The sequence below is a fragment of the Oryctolagus cuniculus genome, chromosome 18, assembly GCF_051225735.1.
Source record: "Oryctolagus cuniculus isolate XC-2025 breed Fujian yellow rabbit chromosome 18, ASM5122573v1, whole genome shotgun sequence".
NCBI classification, from domain to species: Eukaryota; Metazoa; Chordata; class Mammalia; order Lagomorpha; family Leporidae; genus Oryctolagus; species Oryctolagus cuniculus.
Genome location: NC_142884.1, coordinates 4,795,807 through 4,813,733, shown reverse-complemented (window position 1 = coordinate 4,813,733; position 17,927 = coordinate 4,795,807). Strand labels below are relative to the sequence as shown.

Here is a 17,927-nt window from a genome sequence, read left to right as displayed (position 1 = left end):
CCTGCCCCCCCAGTCGCTCCCTTCCCCCACCCCTCTCCTGCCGGTGGCTCCCCCATCCCTCAGCGGCTCCCCTCCCCCTCCCTCCTCCCTCCCTCCCTCGTCCTCCAGCGCCGCACTTTGCCCAGCGACACGAGAACCAAATTGTCTCCTCACCTTTTTTTTTTTGCATCCCGACCCTCACTCCCTGGGGGCCCCCGGCACAGTGCTGCCCCAGCCCCCCCACCTCCACATCCCCGATCCCCGCACGCCGCCTCCTCTCCCCCCCCAGCCAGGTCGGTCGCCTGGGTCCCTCACGCTGGGGGAGGGGGAAGCAGCGAGAATTGGGAGCCATAGGGGTTTTTCTGGGGGGGGTGCCGGCTGGGGGGGCTCGACGTCCCCTCCGCAGTGCCTCGGAGAGTTGACCTGTCGTAACCAGAGGTGAGACAGATCTTTTTATTAATTGGAGGTGGGTGGATGTAGAATTAAGGTTCTGTGAAGCCCCCTCCCCCAATTCTGGAGAGGGGACAGCGACCCCTCTCCTGCGGGAGCTGCAGGATCAGGGGTCCCGGTCCCAGCGTGGCCGCAGACAGAGGGTCTCTAAGAGTAGGGCTCTGAAGCCTAACAGATCGTCCCCGAGTCTCCCTCTGAGTCTTCTCTCCATGCAGAATCTGCCTCCTTGCCCTTGCCCTCTGGCCCCAGGTTGTAGGGCCCAGCAGGGGCAGGCACATCCCGGGGTCACAGGTCCACCTGGGGGCGGGGTGGGGGGAAGCAGAGGCGATGGAGGTGGCCAGGCTGGTGGCGAGGGGCACGGGACCGGGCGAGGAGGCCGACAGAGCAGCCAGCGAGAGAAGAAACTCGGAGCGGGGGGGGGGGGGGGCTGCTCGGGAGAGGGAGGCTGGGGGCTGAGGGTCCAGGGCGCTCACCAGTGGCGGCCCCTTCCTGGGCCATGAGTGGGCAGCGGGAGTTGAGGTGGAGGAGGGAGGAGCTGTGTGGGGCACTAGGCCTGGTTGCCATGGAGACACCCCCCAGCCAACCTTTTTCCACAGCCCCTTCTGGGAGCAGCCCTGGTCTGGGACCAGCTGGTAGGGGGCGGGAAGGAAGCGGGGCCAAGGTCACCCTGGCCTGGGCCCCAGGGTTTTTCTGGTGGTTTTCTGAGGCTTCCTGGGCTTCTCCCTCGGAAGGGATTTGGGGAAGAAGTCAGGGAAGAAGTGTCAGGGAGCCGGTAAGGGACACCTGCCGGGAAGAGCCGGGGCAGGTAGGGGGGCATGGGGGTGTAGACGTGGGCCTTTGGGGTGCCGAGCAGCACCTCCTGGTGCTGGACAGGAGTTGTGGTCTCGCGGGCTGCGTCTTTCTGAAGGGCACTGTTAGTTGGGGGAGTTTTTAAATGTGGAGGAAGATGTGGGCTCCTGCACAGGGCAGGGGCACTCCTGGGAAGGGGAGAGCCCAGGAGCTACAGTGGGTGGAGGAGTGGGCCAGTGAGGGGCTTCTCCCCTCCTGATGGGGAGGGCTCGGGAGAGTGGGGGGCCTCTGCGCGGCAGTGCTAGGCAGAGCGGAGTGGGGGTGCAGGTCGGCAAGGGGGGGCTATTCCCCAGGGCGAGACGCTGGGGTCGGGAGGCAGCAGGTGCTGTGAGTGGAAGAGGCGCACCAGGAGAATTTCCTTAATGGAGGAGAAAGTGGTGGTGATGATGAGTTTGCCCGAGGCGTAGAGGCGGCAGGGACCTGATCCGCCGGAGTTTGTGCTAAGCGGAGGGGAGAGAGTGGGGATTCTCCCTGAGTCAAAGGCAGAGAAGGCGCTGGGGCTGGGGTGAGTTATGGGAGAGGGCAGGGGGCACGGAGGCTCCCCGGGAGCTCCTGGTGGGCAGCCCCTCTAAGCCAGGCTTTCTTGGGGGGGCAGCAGGACTCCCCGGGGTCCTCTGGCGAGAACTTGGCACTGCAGACCAGCCTTGGCCCCCCCCCCCGCGCCCCCCTCCCGCCCTGAGCGGCAGGGGCTCCCTCCCAGGAGATGCTCGGATGTCTGCCCCAGTGGCAGAGACTGTAGGACAGTTGGGGTCTGGACAGTAAGGGCTCCTGGTGTGAGTGGGGGTCTTTCTGTGGTGGGATCTGCGTGAGACAAGACCTGGGGGTGGAGGGGGACTGGGCTGGACAGGGCGCCCCAGTGAGGAGCAGGGGGCTCAGGGACCCGAGGAGGGGACAGCTGGGCCGGCTCTCCAAGGCAGAGCCGGGGGCCGAGAGGCCAGCACGGTGGGAGTGGGCTTTGGAGAGGTGGGTCCCGCGCGTCCTGTCTAACCCCTCTCTCTCGCTCCCACCCCCCACCAGCCGGCGACCATGGCCGCCCTCTGACCCCCTCGGCGCCGCCGCCGCCGCTGCCTGCCCGCCGCGCCCCCAGCCCCGCCGGCCGCCGGCCCCCCGCTTCTGCCTGTGCTGCGACCCCCCCCAGCCGCCGGCACGGCCCCGCCCCCGCTGCCCCGGTGGTGGCCCACGGCCCCCCGGCTGCCCGTGGTCAAGCTGGAGTCGCTGAAGCGCTGGAACGAGGAGCGGGGCCTGTGGTGCGAGAAGGGCGTGCAGGTGCTGCTGACCACGGTGGGCGCCTTCGCGGCCTTCGGCCTCATGACGATCGCCATCAGCACCGACTACTGGCTGTACACGCGCGCCTTCATCTGCAACACCACCAACCTCACGGCCGGCGAGGACCCGCCCGCCCACCGCGGGGGCGCCGGGGGCTCCTCGGAGCGCAAGGACCCGGGCGGCCTCACGCACTCGGGCCTCTGGCGCATCTGCTGCCTGGAAGGTAGGCGCGCGCCGGCCAGGCCCCCGCCCCCGCCTCAGCCCCTGCTCCTCCGCGCTCCCCCGGCGCCCTGCGGTGCCACCCCGGGGCTCCCTCCCCGCCCGTGGCCGGCATCTGTGCTCCCTTCCTGGGCCTGCCCTGGCCCCCGTCAGCCTCCTGCCTCCCTTTGGCCTCCTCTGTGGCCCGGAGCTCCCACAGCCCTGTCCTGTCCCGTCTCTGCTGGGGATTCCTCCCAGAGTCGCTGCTGGCGCTCCCCTCCCCCCCTTCCCCTGCTTCTGCCTCCCCCACCCCACCCCAGGGCTTCTCCGCTGACCTCCCTCCTTCCCCTCTGCTCCCCCCTCCCACCCTGTGCCCTCCCTCTCCCTGTCTCAGCCCCAGCCTGGCTTCCTCGTGTGTCTGGGAGGGCTGGCTGGCAGCAGAGCCCGGAGTGCTCATCCTGTCCATCTGTCTGTCCACCCTGGGTGACCGCTCTCTCCCCACCTCCCCGCACCCCACAGCAACACTCAGGAGTGGGAGCAGCGTCCCCAGAGGCCGACAGCCTCCCTCCCCGGGCCCTCTTTCCCTCTGGCCCTTGCTCCTCCGTATTGCTGGGCACACACATGCTGAGCCGAGGAGACCGTGGTCTCCTTGAACTCTGAGGAGGGTGAGGTGAGGAGAGGCAGGCCCAGAGAAGTTAGGCCACTCGCCCAAGGTCACCCAGCGCTGGAAAGGGCAGAGTCCAGAGGGCAGCTGGGGGGTCTGGTGGGTGGGGCTTGCTGGCCGATGATGCTCTGGGTCTGAAGTGTGGCATGTTTCAATGTGAACCCCTAAATGTGAACCCCCAAATCTGAGTCAGTGCCAGCATTTAAAGGTAGGGAGAATTCACCCTGAAGATCCCGCTGTTGGCTTCTTTGGAGCCTCAGGGTGTCTGAGCAGGGCGGCTGGCTGCAGCCAGGGGCAGGTGCCCGTATCAGAGCCACCCCCGCCCGCTGCCACGTCCCACCCCTCCCTTGCCTCTCGGGGGGTCGCTGTCTTCCTCCTGCGGCTGTTTGAGCTCAGGGCCGTGAGTGTCGGCCCCAGCCCCGCGCACGGACCCGAGAGTCCTGGGGGCGGTGGTGTGGTCACCCCTGCTCTCGCCCATTTATCCACTGGCAACGGGGTTTTCCTGGGTGCATACGTGTGTCAGGCAGCATCCTCCGGCCTGGGGCTGCGGCAGAGGAAAGACAAAAAGGCAGCCACAGACAAAATCCCTGTCTCTGTTTATCTTGTATTCTGGAGGTAAACAAATGAAACCTTTATGGTATGGGATGGAGTTGGCAGGATGGGCGGGCAGGGAGCAGAGGTCGTTTGGGTGGGGTCTGAAGGAAGTGAGAGATGCAGCTATGTATGTGGGTGTGTGCAGAGCAGAAGCAGCACGTGCAAAGGCCCTGGGGTGGGAGTGTGGCTGGGCAGAGTGAGTGAAGGTCTTTGCCTCTGCTCTGAGATGGGAGCCATTGGAGGCTGTGGAGCAGAGGAGTTCCTTGAGGCGACTTCCGGCTGTGACGGGGTGGCTCTCGCGGCATGGAGAGGTGACGGCGGGGCGGGGGGCAAGGGGAACAGAGCAGGTGGCATGTATGGCAGGAGCGCAGCACTGGGGAGCTGCACAGATTCATAGTGGGCAGGAATCGCTGATGGAGCGACTTTGGGAGAGAGAGACAGAGACAGAGAGAGGAAGTCTGGGTGTCTCGAACACACAGCTCCCCAGCCTCCGCTTGTTGGCTGTGGGGAGGGGGCGTCTCGGGCCACAGGGGGTGCTGAGTGGCATCCTCGCCCCTCCCACCAGGTGCCAGCAGCCCCCTGCCCCTGGCTGACGCCCGGGTGCTGTGTCCCGGAGTGAGAACCCCTCCCTCTGTGGGGCCTCAGCCTGAGCACCCGAGCCCGGGGAGCCGCAAAACATTCCCTCTCGTTCTTCTCTCTCTAACGTGTGATTCTTAACGCACATTCACGTATTTCATTTGAAAGGCAGAGAGGTGCAGAAAGAAAGAGTGAGAGACAGAGACCGCTGGTTCCCCCCAGTGCCTGCCACAGGGCAGGGCTGAGCCAGGCCCCAGCCCAGAGCCTGCCACTCAGTCCTCCAGGCTTCCCACGTGGCGGCAGGGCCCCGAGTGCTGGAGCCCTCACCAACAGGCAGCCAAGCCGGCACTCAAACCAGGCCCTGCGAGAGGGCTGTGGGCACCCAAAACGGCGTCTTAACCCCTACGCCAGACCCCCAGCCCCATCTGGTTTCTTACTGAGGAGAGAGACCACGGGCTCGGCGTGGGTCGCGCCCTGTAAAGCTCATGCTGGGAGGCTGCGTCCGGCAGGGGGGTCAGCACAGCCGTCTCTGCTCACTGCAGCCTCGCTGCCTGAGCGAGCGAGCGAGCGAGCGTGGCTGGGCTGTGCACGCGGAGATGTGAGATTCCCATCCGTCCTGCCTGTCGTGAGATCGCCTCCTTAGGTTTTCCCAGTCATCACAGAATGGTGAAGCCCGGTCTCGGGTGGGTTTGGCCAAGGGGCCCTGGTGTTCCGACCGTCGCCGCGGGCTGTGGGAGCTCTGATCTCCCAGCCGACTCAGGGAGGCGGCAGCCTGGAGGGGATGGCAGCTGACGGACAGAGGCTGAGCCTCCGCTGGGGACCCCCGCGCCCCTGCTGCTCCACGCTCAGGGCCAGCTCCCTGCTGGTGAGCCCAGGGAGGCAGCAGGTGACAGCACAAGTCCTTGGGTCCCTGCCACCCCCGTGGGAGACCCAGATGGAGTCTGTGCCTCGTGGCTTCAGCCTGGCCCAGCCCTGCCTGTTGGGGACATTTGGGAAGTAAACCAACAGATGGAAGATGTCTCTCTCCCACCCCTTTTCCCCCCACCTTTCAAATAAATAAGTGAATCTCTTTAAAAACAAACTGTGAGGCTGACGAGAAGCAGGCAGGAAAGGTGGCTGAGAAGGCACTGGTCACAGCCGTCTGGGGGCAGCCAGGGAAGCGGGTGGCCCAGAACCCCGGGGGAGGTAGGTGGAGGCCATGCCCTTGTCACTGAGCGCTGGTGACAAAGGCTGGGAGGGGCGGGGTGACCCGCCCAAGTCACAGGGCCAAAATGCAGACCGACAGCCCATCCAGGTACAAGGGGTCTCTGGAGAGAACAGAGCAGCCCTCGCTCCGGCTTCCAGCCCGTCAGGGACACAGGAGTGTAGACACCGGGCCCCTTGCTCTACCCAGAAGGGAGGAGGTGGACCCCTTGGCCACAGCCCCCTGGGGACTCCTGGGCTCCCTGTGTCTCTGAGCCACACTCCCTGACCTCGGGCCCTGCACGTGGCCTCTCTTCCCATGCCTTGTTCCATCGCTGGGGCAGTGAGGATCCGGGTGCGGGGCTGGGGACGTCACAGAGGTTGCAGGACATGGAGTTAAAAGATCAAATTCACTGGGTTTGAAATTCATGCCCAGCTCTTTGCGTATCACACACGGTTCATGAAATTCTTGAAGGCGTGCTATTTAAAGGGCTAGCAGCAGGGACTGAGGCCCAGAGGACACAGTTTATTTTCTTGTCACCGTTGCTACTGTTCCTCCTCTTCCTCCCCGGAACCCCAGGAGCCCAGCCCCCAGCCCAGTACCGCCCGACGGAAACACAGCTCCAGCCACACGTGTGCCTTGACCCTTTCAGTCTCTGCATTAAAACACAAAGAAATGAGTGGGCTTAATGCTAATATCACACTTTATTTAACCCAGTATAGCGAAAGTGGTATGTGTCAAACAGGTAATCAATATAAAAGTTATTCCAGGATAGTATGCATTTTCTCGCTGTCTCTTGCCTCTCTCTTTTTCCTGCCAGGTCTGGAATACACAGCTTAGCATCTCTCAGGGCATAGCAGGGGGTGCTGGGGAGCTGGGGCCCCCCTCCTGGGGAATCTCAGGCCCCCAGGCCCCCAGGGCTTTTCCCACCACAGGAAGCCCTGCTCAGCTTGGCACCTGCCTTGTTCCCCATTGAAGCCACACAGTGGCCAGGGAAGGTTTTACCCCCACTTTCCTTGTTAGGGCAGACAGGGGAAGGGGCTCAGCATGGGCTGCCCAGCCTTGTGAGGGGTGCACCTGCTCCAGACCGATGTCCTCGCTGTCCCCAGAGCTGCCCGTTACCCCTCACCTGCCCGCTTCTATGGAGCCCAAGCTCTGTTCAGAAAACTCCCGGCCCGTTCCAGGCCAGCGGCACAGACACCGTGATCCCGTGCTTGAAGTTGCCAATGAGGACATGGAGGCTCTGGGAGTCCCCAGAACCATCAGGCAAAGACGGGTGCACCAGGTGGTGGGGCTGGAGCACAGAAGTAGTGCCTTCGACTCCCCACCCTCCATGCCCTCCTGTGTAAAGCGGAGATCCTGGCTCTGCCCATCTCCAAGGCTGGTCCCAGGGTTTTCCTTGAATCCACTCCTTCATGGTCACGGATGCCAGGGGAGGAGCCCTCAGCGTGAGTTCTGGGAAGGTCTGGGTCCTGGAGCAGTGCCCCGGGCAGCACTGCTGCTGCCTCCCTCGGCCTGCAGGCACTCCACACCCCGCAGCCCAGCAGTCCTGGGGGGCTTCATCACCCAGGCTTGAGTGGCCATTAACCCACCCGCCAAACCCTCTCCCACTCCCCTCAGTGAGCCTCTAATCACGGCCCGGTTCTGTCTGATGACCGAGAGCTGCCTCACCGGAGCGAGAGGCGCTCCTGCTGTCCAGGGGACTCCAAGGGGCCGGGGGCAGAGACTAAGGATGCCCAGAGTTCTGAGTGGCTTAACTCGCTACCTGTGAGATGCTCCAAGCAGTGCCCGGTGAGCAGTTAGCTCCCAGCAGGAGCTGGCCGGCGTGGTGACTGTCACCACTCACCTGCTGGAAGGCTGTGGGTGCCCAGTGCTCCTGCACGCTCAGCCTCCTTGCACTGTGCTGACTTTGGAGAGAATCACCCTGATCCCCGTCAGGGAAGGAGGGAACCTGAGCCCGCGGTCTTAACCCAGCACCCGTGATGGCTGCGCCGACAGGTGAGAGTCTGTGCGTGGAAATTACGTATCCCTTCATTCTTTTTGCAATTGTGTAATGGACATAACAGACATCAATCATCCCAATGCTTTTAAGCGTGCATCCAGTCTCCGAAACGGAGACTGTGCACCTGCTAAACGGTTCCCCACCCCCTCCTCCAGCCCTGGCTACCTGTCTCGGCGAGTTTGACTGCTCCAGGCACCTGGGTATGTTAGGACACCCTCAGAGCACTTGTCTTTCTGTGACCGGCTTGTTTCTCTGGGCACCACGTCCTCTGAGTTCGTGTGCATCGTGGCAGGCGTCGTAACTCTCGGGATTCCCTCCTGTGCGGTCCACGTTGTGTTTATCCCTTCATCTGTGACGGGCGTTTGGGTTGTCTCCACCTGTTGGCTCTGGTGAAGAACGCTACTACAACCCCAGGTGCACAGGCGTCTATTTGAGTCCCTGGATCCGGTTCCTTTGGGTACACACCCAGAAGTGGAGTTGCCAGATCATATGGTGGTTTTATTTTTAATGTTTGGAGGAGCTGCCACGCTGTTTTCCGTAGTGGCTGCACCGTCGCACGTTGCTACCAGCAGTGCACAGGAGTTCCAACTTCTCCACCTCCTTGCCAACACTTGTTATTTTATTTCCTCTGTGTGCGTTTCTCTTAAATAGCAGCCATCCTAGCGAGTTTAAGATGGTATCTCATTGTGCTCGGGCTTTTTTTTTTTTTTAAGATATTTTGTTTTTATTTATTTAAAAGGCAGAGTTACGGAGAGAGGGAGAGAGAGGCAGAGAGAGAGAGAGAGGCAGAGAGAGAGAGAGAGGCAGAGAGAGAGAGAGAGGCAGACAGACAGGTCTTGCATCTGCTGGTTCACTCCTCAAATGACCATAATGACCAGGGATGAGACAGGTGAAAGCCAGGAGCCAGGATCTTCTTCCAGGTCTCCCACGTGGGTGCAGGGGCCCAAGCACTTGAGCCATCTTCTACTGCTTTCCCAGGTACATTAGCAGGGAGCTGGATTAGAAGTGGAGCAGTTGGGACTCGAACCGTGCCCACAGGGAATGCCGGCACTGCAGGCGGCGGTCTAACCTGCTGGGCCACAGCACCGGCCCCCATTGTGGCTTTGACTGCTTTTAGGGAAAGCCCAACCACTGTTTCATGGAAAATGTTTATTAAGCACCTGTTATGTGCATGGCCTCGCCCTGGAGCCTGGGCTGCAGGGGAGAATGGCCCAGGTGCTCGGCCCAGGCGCGGTGGAGTCCTGCTTCCACTACCCAGCAGCTCCGACTCCATGCGCCCTGTTGGGGCCTCAGTCTCTGCATCTGGGCAATGGGGACAATGTGCCGACCGCTGTGAAGGAAGCACGTCACTGTGCACCAGGCAGAGCGCCAGGTCTCTAGCTGCACCCCGCCCTTGCATCAGCCCTGCAGGTGCGGGAGCAGAAGTGGCTGGCCTAGTCAGCGTGAGAGAGTGCAGGAGTCCGAGGCAGTGGCTCCGACACCCAGCACTGGCCGCCACAGGTCACCCACCACACTACCTGTTTCTCTGGACGCTGAGAAGCCGTGGCCCCGGCGGCCTCGCAGCCTTGTGGGCATTCTCCCCACGCCTCTCCGGCCCGTTCCTTCCCTGCTTCCTCGGCCTCCGCTCTGCGCTCCTGCTATCCGTGTGTCCACTCATCCACCCAGTGGCCCTTCCTTCAGGCCCCTGAGTGTTGGGCCCAGTGCCACGACACCCTGGGGATGCACAGAGGAGTCAGACCTGTGCCCCCCCTCCAGGGCCTCCCAGGCTCATAAATCAACCCAGAGCTGTTGTGGCCCAGAGAAGTGTTTGAGGGCACGTGCACATGTGTATGCGCTGCATGTGCGCACACGTATGTATGTGTGGTGTATTGCATGCACGTGTGCAGTGTGCTTATGCACACACGTGTGTCTGCATGTGTGTATGCACACGTGTATGTGTGTTCGAGTGTGTATGAGCATCTGTATGCATGTGTAGGTAGGTGTGTGTCTGTATGTGTCGGTGCATGAGTGTATATGCATGTATGTGTGCACACGTGTATGCGTGTTCATGTGTTCATGTATGAGCATGTCTGTACATATGTATATGTAGGTGTGTGTCTGTATGTGTCGGTGCATGAGTGCATATGCATGTATGCGCGCACACGTGTATGCGTATTCATGTATTCGTGTGTGTATGAGCATGTCTGTACATACATATGTAGGTGTGTGTGTAGGTGTGTCGGTGCATGAGTGTGTATGCATGTATGTGTGCACACATGTATAGTGCACACGCGTGTATGTGCACGTGTGCATATGTATCATGCATGCGCGTATTTGTGTGCGTGCATGCGTGTGCGGTGCTTCCTCTGTGAGGCCCCCCAAGCGGCCCACTGCGGGCCACCGCATCAGCTCAGTGCGTGGAGGGGGGCGGCCCCCAGCTCAGGCAAAGCCTGCGAGCGGCAGGGCGCTCGGACAGGGCAGGCAACCAAGTGTTGGCTCGGATGTACTTTTCTCTCCAGCTCTGGGCGAGAGGCAGACAGCGGAAACTGTCCCCGAAGAGAAGGCTGGGGGTAGGGGCTGCAGACCCCGCGGGGCCCCGGGCGGGAATGGGGGTCCTGGCCGGAGACAGGAGCCCGCGGGGGTGCAGGGCTCTGCGCGGGCTGCAGGGCCCCTGGGGTCTTCCCGCCTTTCTCTCTGCCTTTATCCCCAAACAAGTGAGGAAGCTGACGCTGGAGAAGGCAGGAGTCTGTCCCAGACCCCGCACGGGCCGGGGCGGGGAGGGTCTTTCGTCACGGGTGCCCCACCCCCACCACCGCGTCCCCCTCCAGGGTTGAAAAGAGGCGTCTGCGTGAAGATCAACCATTTCCCGGAGGACACGGACTACGACCACGACAGCGCGGAGTATCTGCTCCGTACGTGGGGATGCTGCGGCCCGGGGGCGCGCGGGGCGGGCCTGGGCGGAGGCGCGGTGGGCGTCCTGGCCAATCCAAGTCCAGGAGCTGAGATGCTCTGGTTCCCGATTGGCTCAGTGCTTCCTGTCCCGCCCCCTCCTCTCACCTCGGGGCGGGATGAGGGGGGATCCTGTGTGCTGATTGGCAGCGGCGGCAACTCCGCTCTGTGACTGGCGGTAGATTCCCAGGCTGAGATTGGTCCCTGCGCCGCGGGGGCCCGCGGGGAAGTGGCCACTCGGAGGAGCCGGCTGGGGAAGCCAGTGTTGTGATTGGCAGCCGCCCCGAGAACGCGGCAAAGCCTGAATCCCGATTGGCTGCTGCCTCAGCCAGGCTCAGAAATCACAAAATCTGTTTGCTTGCGATTGTAGGGGTGAGGAGAGGGCTGGAGAGGGAAAAGGGAGAAAGATGGAGGAAGAAGGAGACGGATGAGGGAGCAAGAAAGGAGGGAGGAGGGGAAGGAAATGGGGGCGTGAGAGAGAGAAGGACCCAGGAAGACGGAGGAGCCAGGCGGATGGGGGACAGAGACCCCTGGAAAGATGGCGGACATGGGGGACAGAGACCCCCAGACAGATGAAGCCAGGCGGACATGGGGGGACAGAGACCCCCCCCCAGACAGATGAAGCCAGGCGGACATAGGGGGGAGACCCCCAGACAGAAGAAGCCAGGTGGACATAGGGGGGAGACCCCCAGACAGAAGAAGCCAGGCGGACATGGGGGGACAGAGACCCCCCAGACAGAAGAAGCCAGGTGGATATGGAGGACAGAGACCCCCAGACAGATGAAGCCAGGTGGACATAGGGGGGAGACCCCCAGACAGAAGAAGCCAGGCGGACATGGGGGACAGAGACCCCCGGAAAGATGCAGGCAGGCGTGAGGGGGACAGAGACCCCCGGAAAGACGGCGGACATGGGGGACAGAGACCCCTGGAAAGATGGAGGAAGCCAGGTGGACATAGGGGGGAGACCCCCCAGACAGAAGAAGCCAGGTGGACATGGGGGACAGAGACCCCCGGAAAGATGCAGGCAGGCGTGAGGGGGACAGAGACCCCCGGAAAGACGGGTGAAACCAGGCAGATGGGGGACAGAAACCCCCAGACAGATGAAACCAGGCGGACATGGAGGACAGAGACCCCCTGAAAGACAGAGGAAGCCAGGTGGACATGGGGGGACAGAGACCCCCGGACAGAAGAAGCCAGGCGGACATGGGGGGACAGAGACCCCAGACAGATGAAGCCAGGCGCGGGGGTCAGAGACCCCAGACAGATGAAGCCAGGCGCGGGGGTCAGAGACCCCCGGAAAGACGGACATGGGGGACAGAGACCTCTAGACAGATGAAGCCAGGTATGGGGGGACATAGACCCCCGGAAAGACGGAGGAAGCCAGGCGCGGGGGTCAGAGACCCCCGGAAAGACGGATAAGCCAGGCGCGGGGGTCAGAGGGACCCTTGTGTGGAGTCGGGGTCCCGGGGAGCGAGAGCAAGGGGCGGGGACCCGAGAGGAGCGACCTGGGGAAATGAGGGGGGGAGGAAGCCGGAGGCCCCAGAAGAGCGAGCCCGTGATTTTCCACACCCACCCGCGAGCCGGGCGCGGGCGGCCCATCCCCGTCTCCCCTCCCCGCAGGGGTCGTCCGGGCCTCCAGCATCTTCCCCATCCTCAGCGCCATCCTGCTGCTGCTGGGGGGCGTGTGCGTGGCGGCCTCCCGCGTCTACAAGTCCAAGCGGAACATCATCCTGGGCGCAGGCATCCTGTTCGTGGCCGCAGGTGAGAGGCAGAGGGAGGGGGCGGCGGGCGCGTGGGTGTGTCCGCGAGGCGACCCCGCCCCGAGCGCCCCCCCCCCGGGGGTGCGGGCCTCCCCGGCTCCGCCCAGCCGAGCCAGGTAGGCGTGGACGGAGCGGCGCGCGGCCCCGGTGACGGAGGGGAGGAGCTTGCGAGGGGGCGGGGCCGGCGGCCGAATCGGGACCCTGCGCGTGGGGGCGGGGCGCGGAGGAGAGATTTGCATGCCGGTGGGGCGGAGTCTGCGTCCGGGGGCGGAGCCTCGCGGGTGCCGCTGGATCGGGGAAGGCGCTCTTCCTGTTGCCCCTTGGAGGAGGGGCGGTGCCGCAGGAGACTTGGAAGGGAGAGGGTGGCGCCATCAGGGGACAGAGAGAGAAGCCGGGCGTCCCAGGAGGCCAGCGCCAGGCGGGTCCCAGAACAGGCCCGCCGAGGGGCGAGGCCCTGAGGGGGAAGACCAGGTTTCCTTTCTTTTTTCCAATTATTTATTTACTTATTTGAAAGGCAGAGAGGGAGCGGGAGAGCTCTTCTGTCCGCTGGTTCGCGCCCCATGCGGCCGCAGCGGCCAGAGCCAGCAGCGTCCTCCGGGCCTCCCTCGTGGGCGCAGAGGCCCAAGCATCCCGGCCGCCCTCTGCTGCTTTCCCAGGCGCATTAGCAGGGAGCTGGATCGCAAGTGGAGCGGCCAGGACTCGAACCGGCGCTGAGGCAGCGGCTCGACCCCGCCCCACGCCCGTTTTGCACTCTGAATGAGCCTGCTGGGGGCTCCACGAGGAGCTCCTCCTCGAAGATGCGGGGCGGGGCTGGCTTGGGAGGCCTGCAGGAGGCCCCGCGCCGATAGGAGGGGATCCAGGGCTGCAGGGGCGGCCGGGGGCTGGACTGCGCTCGGAGGAGCGGGTCGGGCCTGCAGTGGGCAGGGCCGCGACGGTCAGACAGGTTCTGAGTGGAGTCAGCGCCTGGACCCAGGCGGGGCCTCAGTGGCCAGCGCAGGCGGGCCAGGGGCTTAGGCCATCTGTGGGGCTTAGGTCCGTCGGGGTGGAGCCCAGACCACCTGGGGCAGAGGGGCGGCCAGCCAGGGCACAGACCAGCACCTGAGGGTGGAATATGGGCTGTCCTGAGGTGGGGTTTGAGGTCAGCCCATTGCCATTTGGGGGCAGGGCCTGGACAGCCGCGGTGCCTTAAGGGATGCGTGCTTGCCCACCTGGTGCCCAGTCTGTAGCCTGGGGCCCCGAGCAGCTGGAGAGGGCCTTAGGCCGGCAGGGGCAGAGTTTAGACCAGCAGGGGCGGGGCCTGGGGCCGATGGGCAGGCTCGGATCGGCAGGGGCGGGGCCTGGGGCAGCGGGGCGGGGCTCGGGCCGGCGGGGGCGGGGCTCGGGCCACCGGGGGCGGGGCCTGGGGCAGCTGGGGCGGGGCCTGGGGCCGATGGGCAGGCTCGGGCCGGCGGGGGCGGGGCGCCGCCGACCCGGGGCGGCCTCGAGGCTCCCGTCTGACGTCCCCGCCCAGGCCTGAGCAACATCATTGGCGTGATCGTGTACATCTCGGCCAACGCGGGCGAGCCGGGCCCGAAGCGCGACGAGGAGAAGAAGAGCCACTACTCGTACGGCTGGTCCTTCTACTTCGGCGGGCTGTCCTTCATCCTGGCCGAGGTGATCGGCGTGCTGGCCGTCAACATCTACATCGAACGCAGCCGCGAGGCGCACTGCCAGTCTCGCTCGGACCTGCTCAAGGCCGGCGGGGGCGCGGGCGGCAGTGGCGGGAGCGGCCCCTCGGCCATCCTCCGTCTGCCCAGTTACCGCTTCCGCTACCGCCGCCGCTCCCGCTCTAGCTCCCGCTCCAGCGAGCCGTCGCCGTCGCGGGACGCGTCTCCCGGCGGCCCCGGCGGCCCGGGCTTCGCCTCCACGGACATCTCCATGTACACGCTCAGCCGCGACCCGTCCAAGGGCAGCGTGGCCGCGGGGCTGGCGGCGGCCGGCGGCGGCGGCGGCGGCAGCGCGGGCGCGTTCGGCGGCGGCGGCGGCGCGGCAGGTGCGGGCGGCGGCGGCGCGGCGGGCGCCGAGCGGGACCGCGCGGGGGCGCCCGGCTTCCTCACGCTGCACAACACCTTCCCCAAGGAGGCAGGCGGCGGCGGCGGCGGCGGGGTCACGGTCACGGTCACCGCGCCGCCCGCCGCGCCCGCCCCCGCGCCGCCCGCGCCCGCCGCGCCCGCCCCCGGGACCCTGGCCAAGGAGGCCGCCGCCTCCAACACCAACACGCTCAACAGGAAAACCACGCCCGTGTAGGGCGCGGCGCGGGGGGCCGGGGCGTCCGGGGCGCGTGCGCGGGCGCGCGTGCAACGAGGCCGCCGGCGTCCGGGCGCCCCGCTGCTCCCCGCGAGCGCGCCGGACGGAGATGCGCGGCCTCCCCGCGCCCCGCGTCGCCCCCCGCACCCCGGGGCGCGCTTGCGGGGGCGCCCCCCTTCGCCCTCCCGAGCAGGGACCCCAGGGAGGGCGAAGGGAGGGGGCCGCGGGCGGGGGCGCGTCGTCGTTTTATTATTTTGGGGGGGCGGGGGGAGGGCCGTGGCGTTTTTTGCAGTTTTGAGGTGTTTCCTTTCTAATGTTCTGCTGTGTGCATGTGGGGGCGGGGCGGGGGGAGGGGAGGGAGGGACTCCCGGCCCGGCCCGGCCCCCACGGAGGGGCGCATAGCACACGAATCCGTAGTCCCACCCTCACACCACACTAGACGCTCTCCATAACGCACAGGGAGCAACGAGCCAGGAGGGCGCGGGCACTCACTCACTCCTTCACTCAGCAGTGCACAAGGGCTCATTAAGCACCTGCTGTGTACCAGGTACACAGGAGGCGCTTGGGGAGGGGGTGGGGCCGCCTTGCGGGGTGGGGAGCGCGGGGCCGGGGGTGTCCACCCAGGGCTCCTGAGTGGTGCCTGGACAGAGCAAGTTTCGCTCAGGATGCAGGGGAGAGCTGAGCTGTCACCGCGTGGCTTTATCCCTGGGGCTTACCCCAGGTTAAGAGAAAGAGCTATCCTAGTGCCGCTGACAGGCGAGGCTGGTGGGCAGGGAGCAGCCTGGGGCAGCGGGGGAGGAGGCTGGAGACGCGGCAGGGCCGCAGGGTACAGGTGAGGTCAGGAGTCTGGTCGGATTTGACCTGAGGGTCTCTGGGGCCTTGGGATAGCCTCTTGTGCACGGCGCTGAGAGGGAAGACAAGGACCCAGAGACCAAGGCGGAGACGCTGGATACAGCACCGAACCCTGACCTGCGCCACTCACTCCTGTGGGAGGGAGCCCGGCAGGTGCACAGACGGAACTCGGGGTCTAGAGACACACATTTCATTCATTCACTCACTCACTCAGGCAGCCGTTCACCCCCCAACACTTCTCAGCATCTGCTTACCTGGACACTGGAGGCGAACGGGTCCCTGGCCCTGGCCCCAAACCCCATTGCTGGGAGGGCGGTCCCCAGGGGACGCCCAGTGTTTGAACAGTTACGCAGGACATGAAACACCAGGGCAGAGCAGGCGCCTGTCAAGAGGTGCTTCCAGAAAGCCCCGCTGCCAAGGGGACAGAGACGTGGGCTGGGCGCAGGGCAGGGACAGGAGAAATCTGGAGGACAGGCATCCGGTCACCCCAAGGCACAAACGTCCTGAGAAATGACAGGTTTCTGAGGGCCCCACGCCTGTGCGGAGCGGGGTGGGGGGAGTACTTCAGCCCTGGGGAGAACTAAGGAACTGTATTCCAGACCCAACAGCCAACCCTTGACAGGTTTTTGAGCACAGGCACGCCACGATCCTACTTTTATTTAAGCCACGCCAGATAACATCAGAATCACACTTCTGTGCGGAGGTCAGATTTCGGGAGTGCCCAGTGCTCTCGGGAACACAGAATCCACAGCAGCAGGGGTGGATGTCACGGCAGGGGGAGCCAGAAACCACTGTGGCACTGGGCTTGCTCATCGTGGTGGCCGCTGCTGTGACCGACCAGGAAGGGGGACGCTGGGGAGCAGAGAGAGGACCTGGGGGGAGGGGCCGAGGGTGGGGAAGCCGAGTTGGGGTATCAGGTAGCCAGCTGGATATGCAAGACAAGCTTGGGGGAGAGGTCAGGGCTGGAAACATAAGTTTTCGGAAGCGTCAGTGTGTAAGAGACCTTTAGAGCCACAGGACTGGATGAAGCGACCTTGGTCAGAGCCTTGGGGGCACCTGTGGCAGAGGAGAAGAGGGAGGAGGTAGCACAGCAGAGCTGAAAAGTGGGGGGGGGGGGCAGGGGAGTCCCAGAGGGCAAAAGCACAAAGCATTCCAAGAAGGGGTGTGGCGGCCAGGGCCAAGGCTGGGGAGGGGGGACCCGGAGAGCAGTGACCATGAGACTGGATACCCTGGGCATGGGTGACATCATTTCAGGCGAGGGCCGGATGGAATTCCTGCTGGAGGAAGGGGGGAGTGAGGGGACGACAGGAGGAACCCAAGTCCAGCATTTTTTGGGGGAGGGCATGGAAGTGACATGGACAAGTGAGGGTGATGGGCGGGTGGCGTTAGGGCCCGAGGAGGTGCTGCTGTAAGACAGGTACTAGGGCATCCCGCCCGTCTGCCCGGCTCCTGTCTCCTGCGGCCCCTGTGGATCCCATCAGGTGCAGAGAAGAGCAGGGAGGCGCTGATTTATGGAGGCTACAGGGCATTTCCTGAGGACGTCCCTCCCCACCCCCCCTCCAGTGCCTGGCCCTGCAGTCTCCGCCCTTGGAGGAGAGGCAGGCACCACACGGAGGGAGGGGGGCCCTGGCGAGGCACGCAGCAGGCTTGGGACACGTGTGGTGTCACCATCTCACTCCGTCCACTCACAACACCTGCTCCTTCAACCATTCATCCATCCATTCATTCATGCAGGCCAGGGATGCACACTTGCCAAGGCTGCCTGGGGACCCAGTCTCGCGGTGGGTGCTGCTCCCCGTGTCTGGCCTCGCTCTGGACACAGCGGCAGACCCCGTGCCTCGCACAGAGGGGCCCAGAGCAGGGGCAGGGGTGGGCGGCGCAGGAGGAAGTGAGGAGAGGGGGTTCCACCTGGGCTGGCTGCCGAGGGCTGGGGGACGCCCTGCTGCCCAGCCACACAGCTGCCCTGTCCCTGCCCCTGGGGGAGCTGGAACTGCATGGACGGCCCCCCGGGGTGCCCGGTCTAATAAAGCTGATGAAGAGGCTGCCCTCTGGCTCCGTGCCGCCCGCCAACCCCGCCTGCAGACCCCGAGTGTTCCTCGCTCAGACCCAGGGCTCCGGCCCCTCCTCCTGCCTCAGACCCAGGGGTCAAGGCCCTCAAACTCCTCCTCCTTCACACTCAGGTCCAGGGACCTCCAAGCCCCTCCTCCCTCTCCCCAGTGTCCAGGCCCCCCTCCTCCCTCAGACCCAGGAGTCCTGGCCTCCAGCCCCCTCCTCCTCCCTCAGACCCAGGAGCCCTGGCCCCCAGCCCCTCCTCCTCCCTCAGACCCAGGAGCCCTGGCC

At 64.7% G+C, this 17,927-nt stretch overlaps 1 protein-coding gene across 1 annotated transcript; it reads left to right on the top strand.

Annotated features, from left to right (window-relative positions):
* The first annotated feature begins 2,323 nt into the window (after window positions 1-2,323).
* On the top strand, window positions 2,324-17,632 carry CACNG8 (calcium voltage-gated channel auxiliary subunit gamma 8). The gene is made up of 4 exons (XM_051828028.3): window positions 2,324-2,767; window positions 10,569-10,652; window positions 12,310-12,450; window positions 13,960-17,632. The coding sequence occupies exons 1-4, from the start codon at window positions 2,587-2,589 to the stop codon at window positions 14,733-14,735; spliced, it is 1,182 nt and encodes a 393-aa protein (XP_051683988.2). The 5' UTR covers window positions 2,324-2,586; the 3' UTR covers window positions 14,736-17,632.
* Window positions 17,633-17,927: the final 295 nt, after the last annotated feature.

What these genes read in the sequence shown, in the direction of transcription:
- CACNG8 (XM_051828028.3), top strand. Translation starts at nt 2,587, where the DNA reads ATGACGATCGCCATCAGCACCGACTACTGGCTGTACACGCGCGCCTTC. An exon ending in GCGCATCTGCTGCCTGGAAG is followed by an intron (nt 2,768 to 10,568) that starts GTAGGCGCGCGC and finishes GTCCCCCTCCAG; the next exon opens with GGTTGAAAAGAGGCGTCTGC. An exon ending in CAGCGCGGAGTATCTGCTCC is followed by an intron (nt 10,653 to 12,309) that starts GTACGTGGGGAT and finishes CCCTCCCCGCAG; the next exon opens with GGGTCGTCCGGGCCTCCAGC.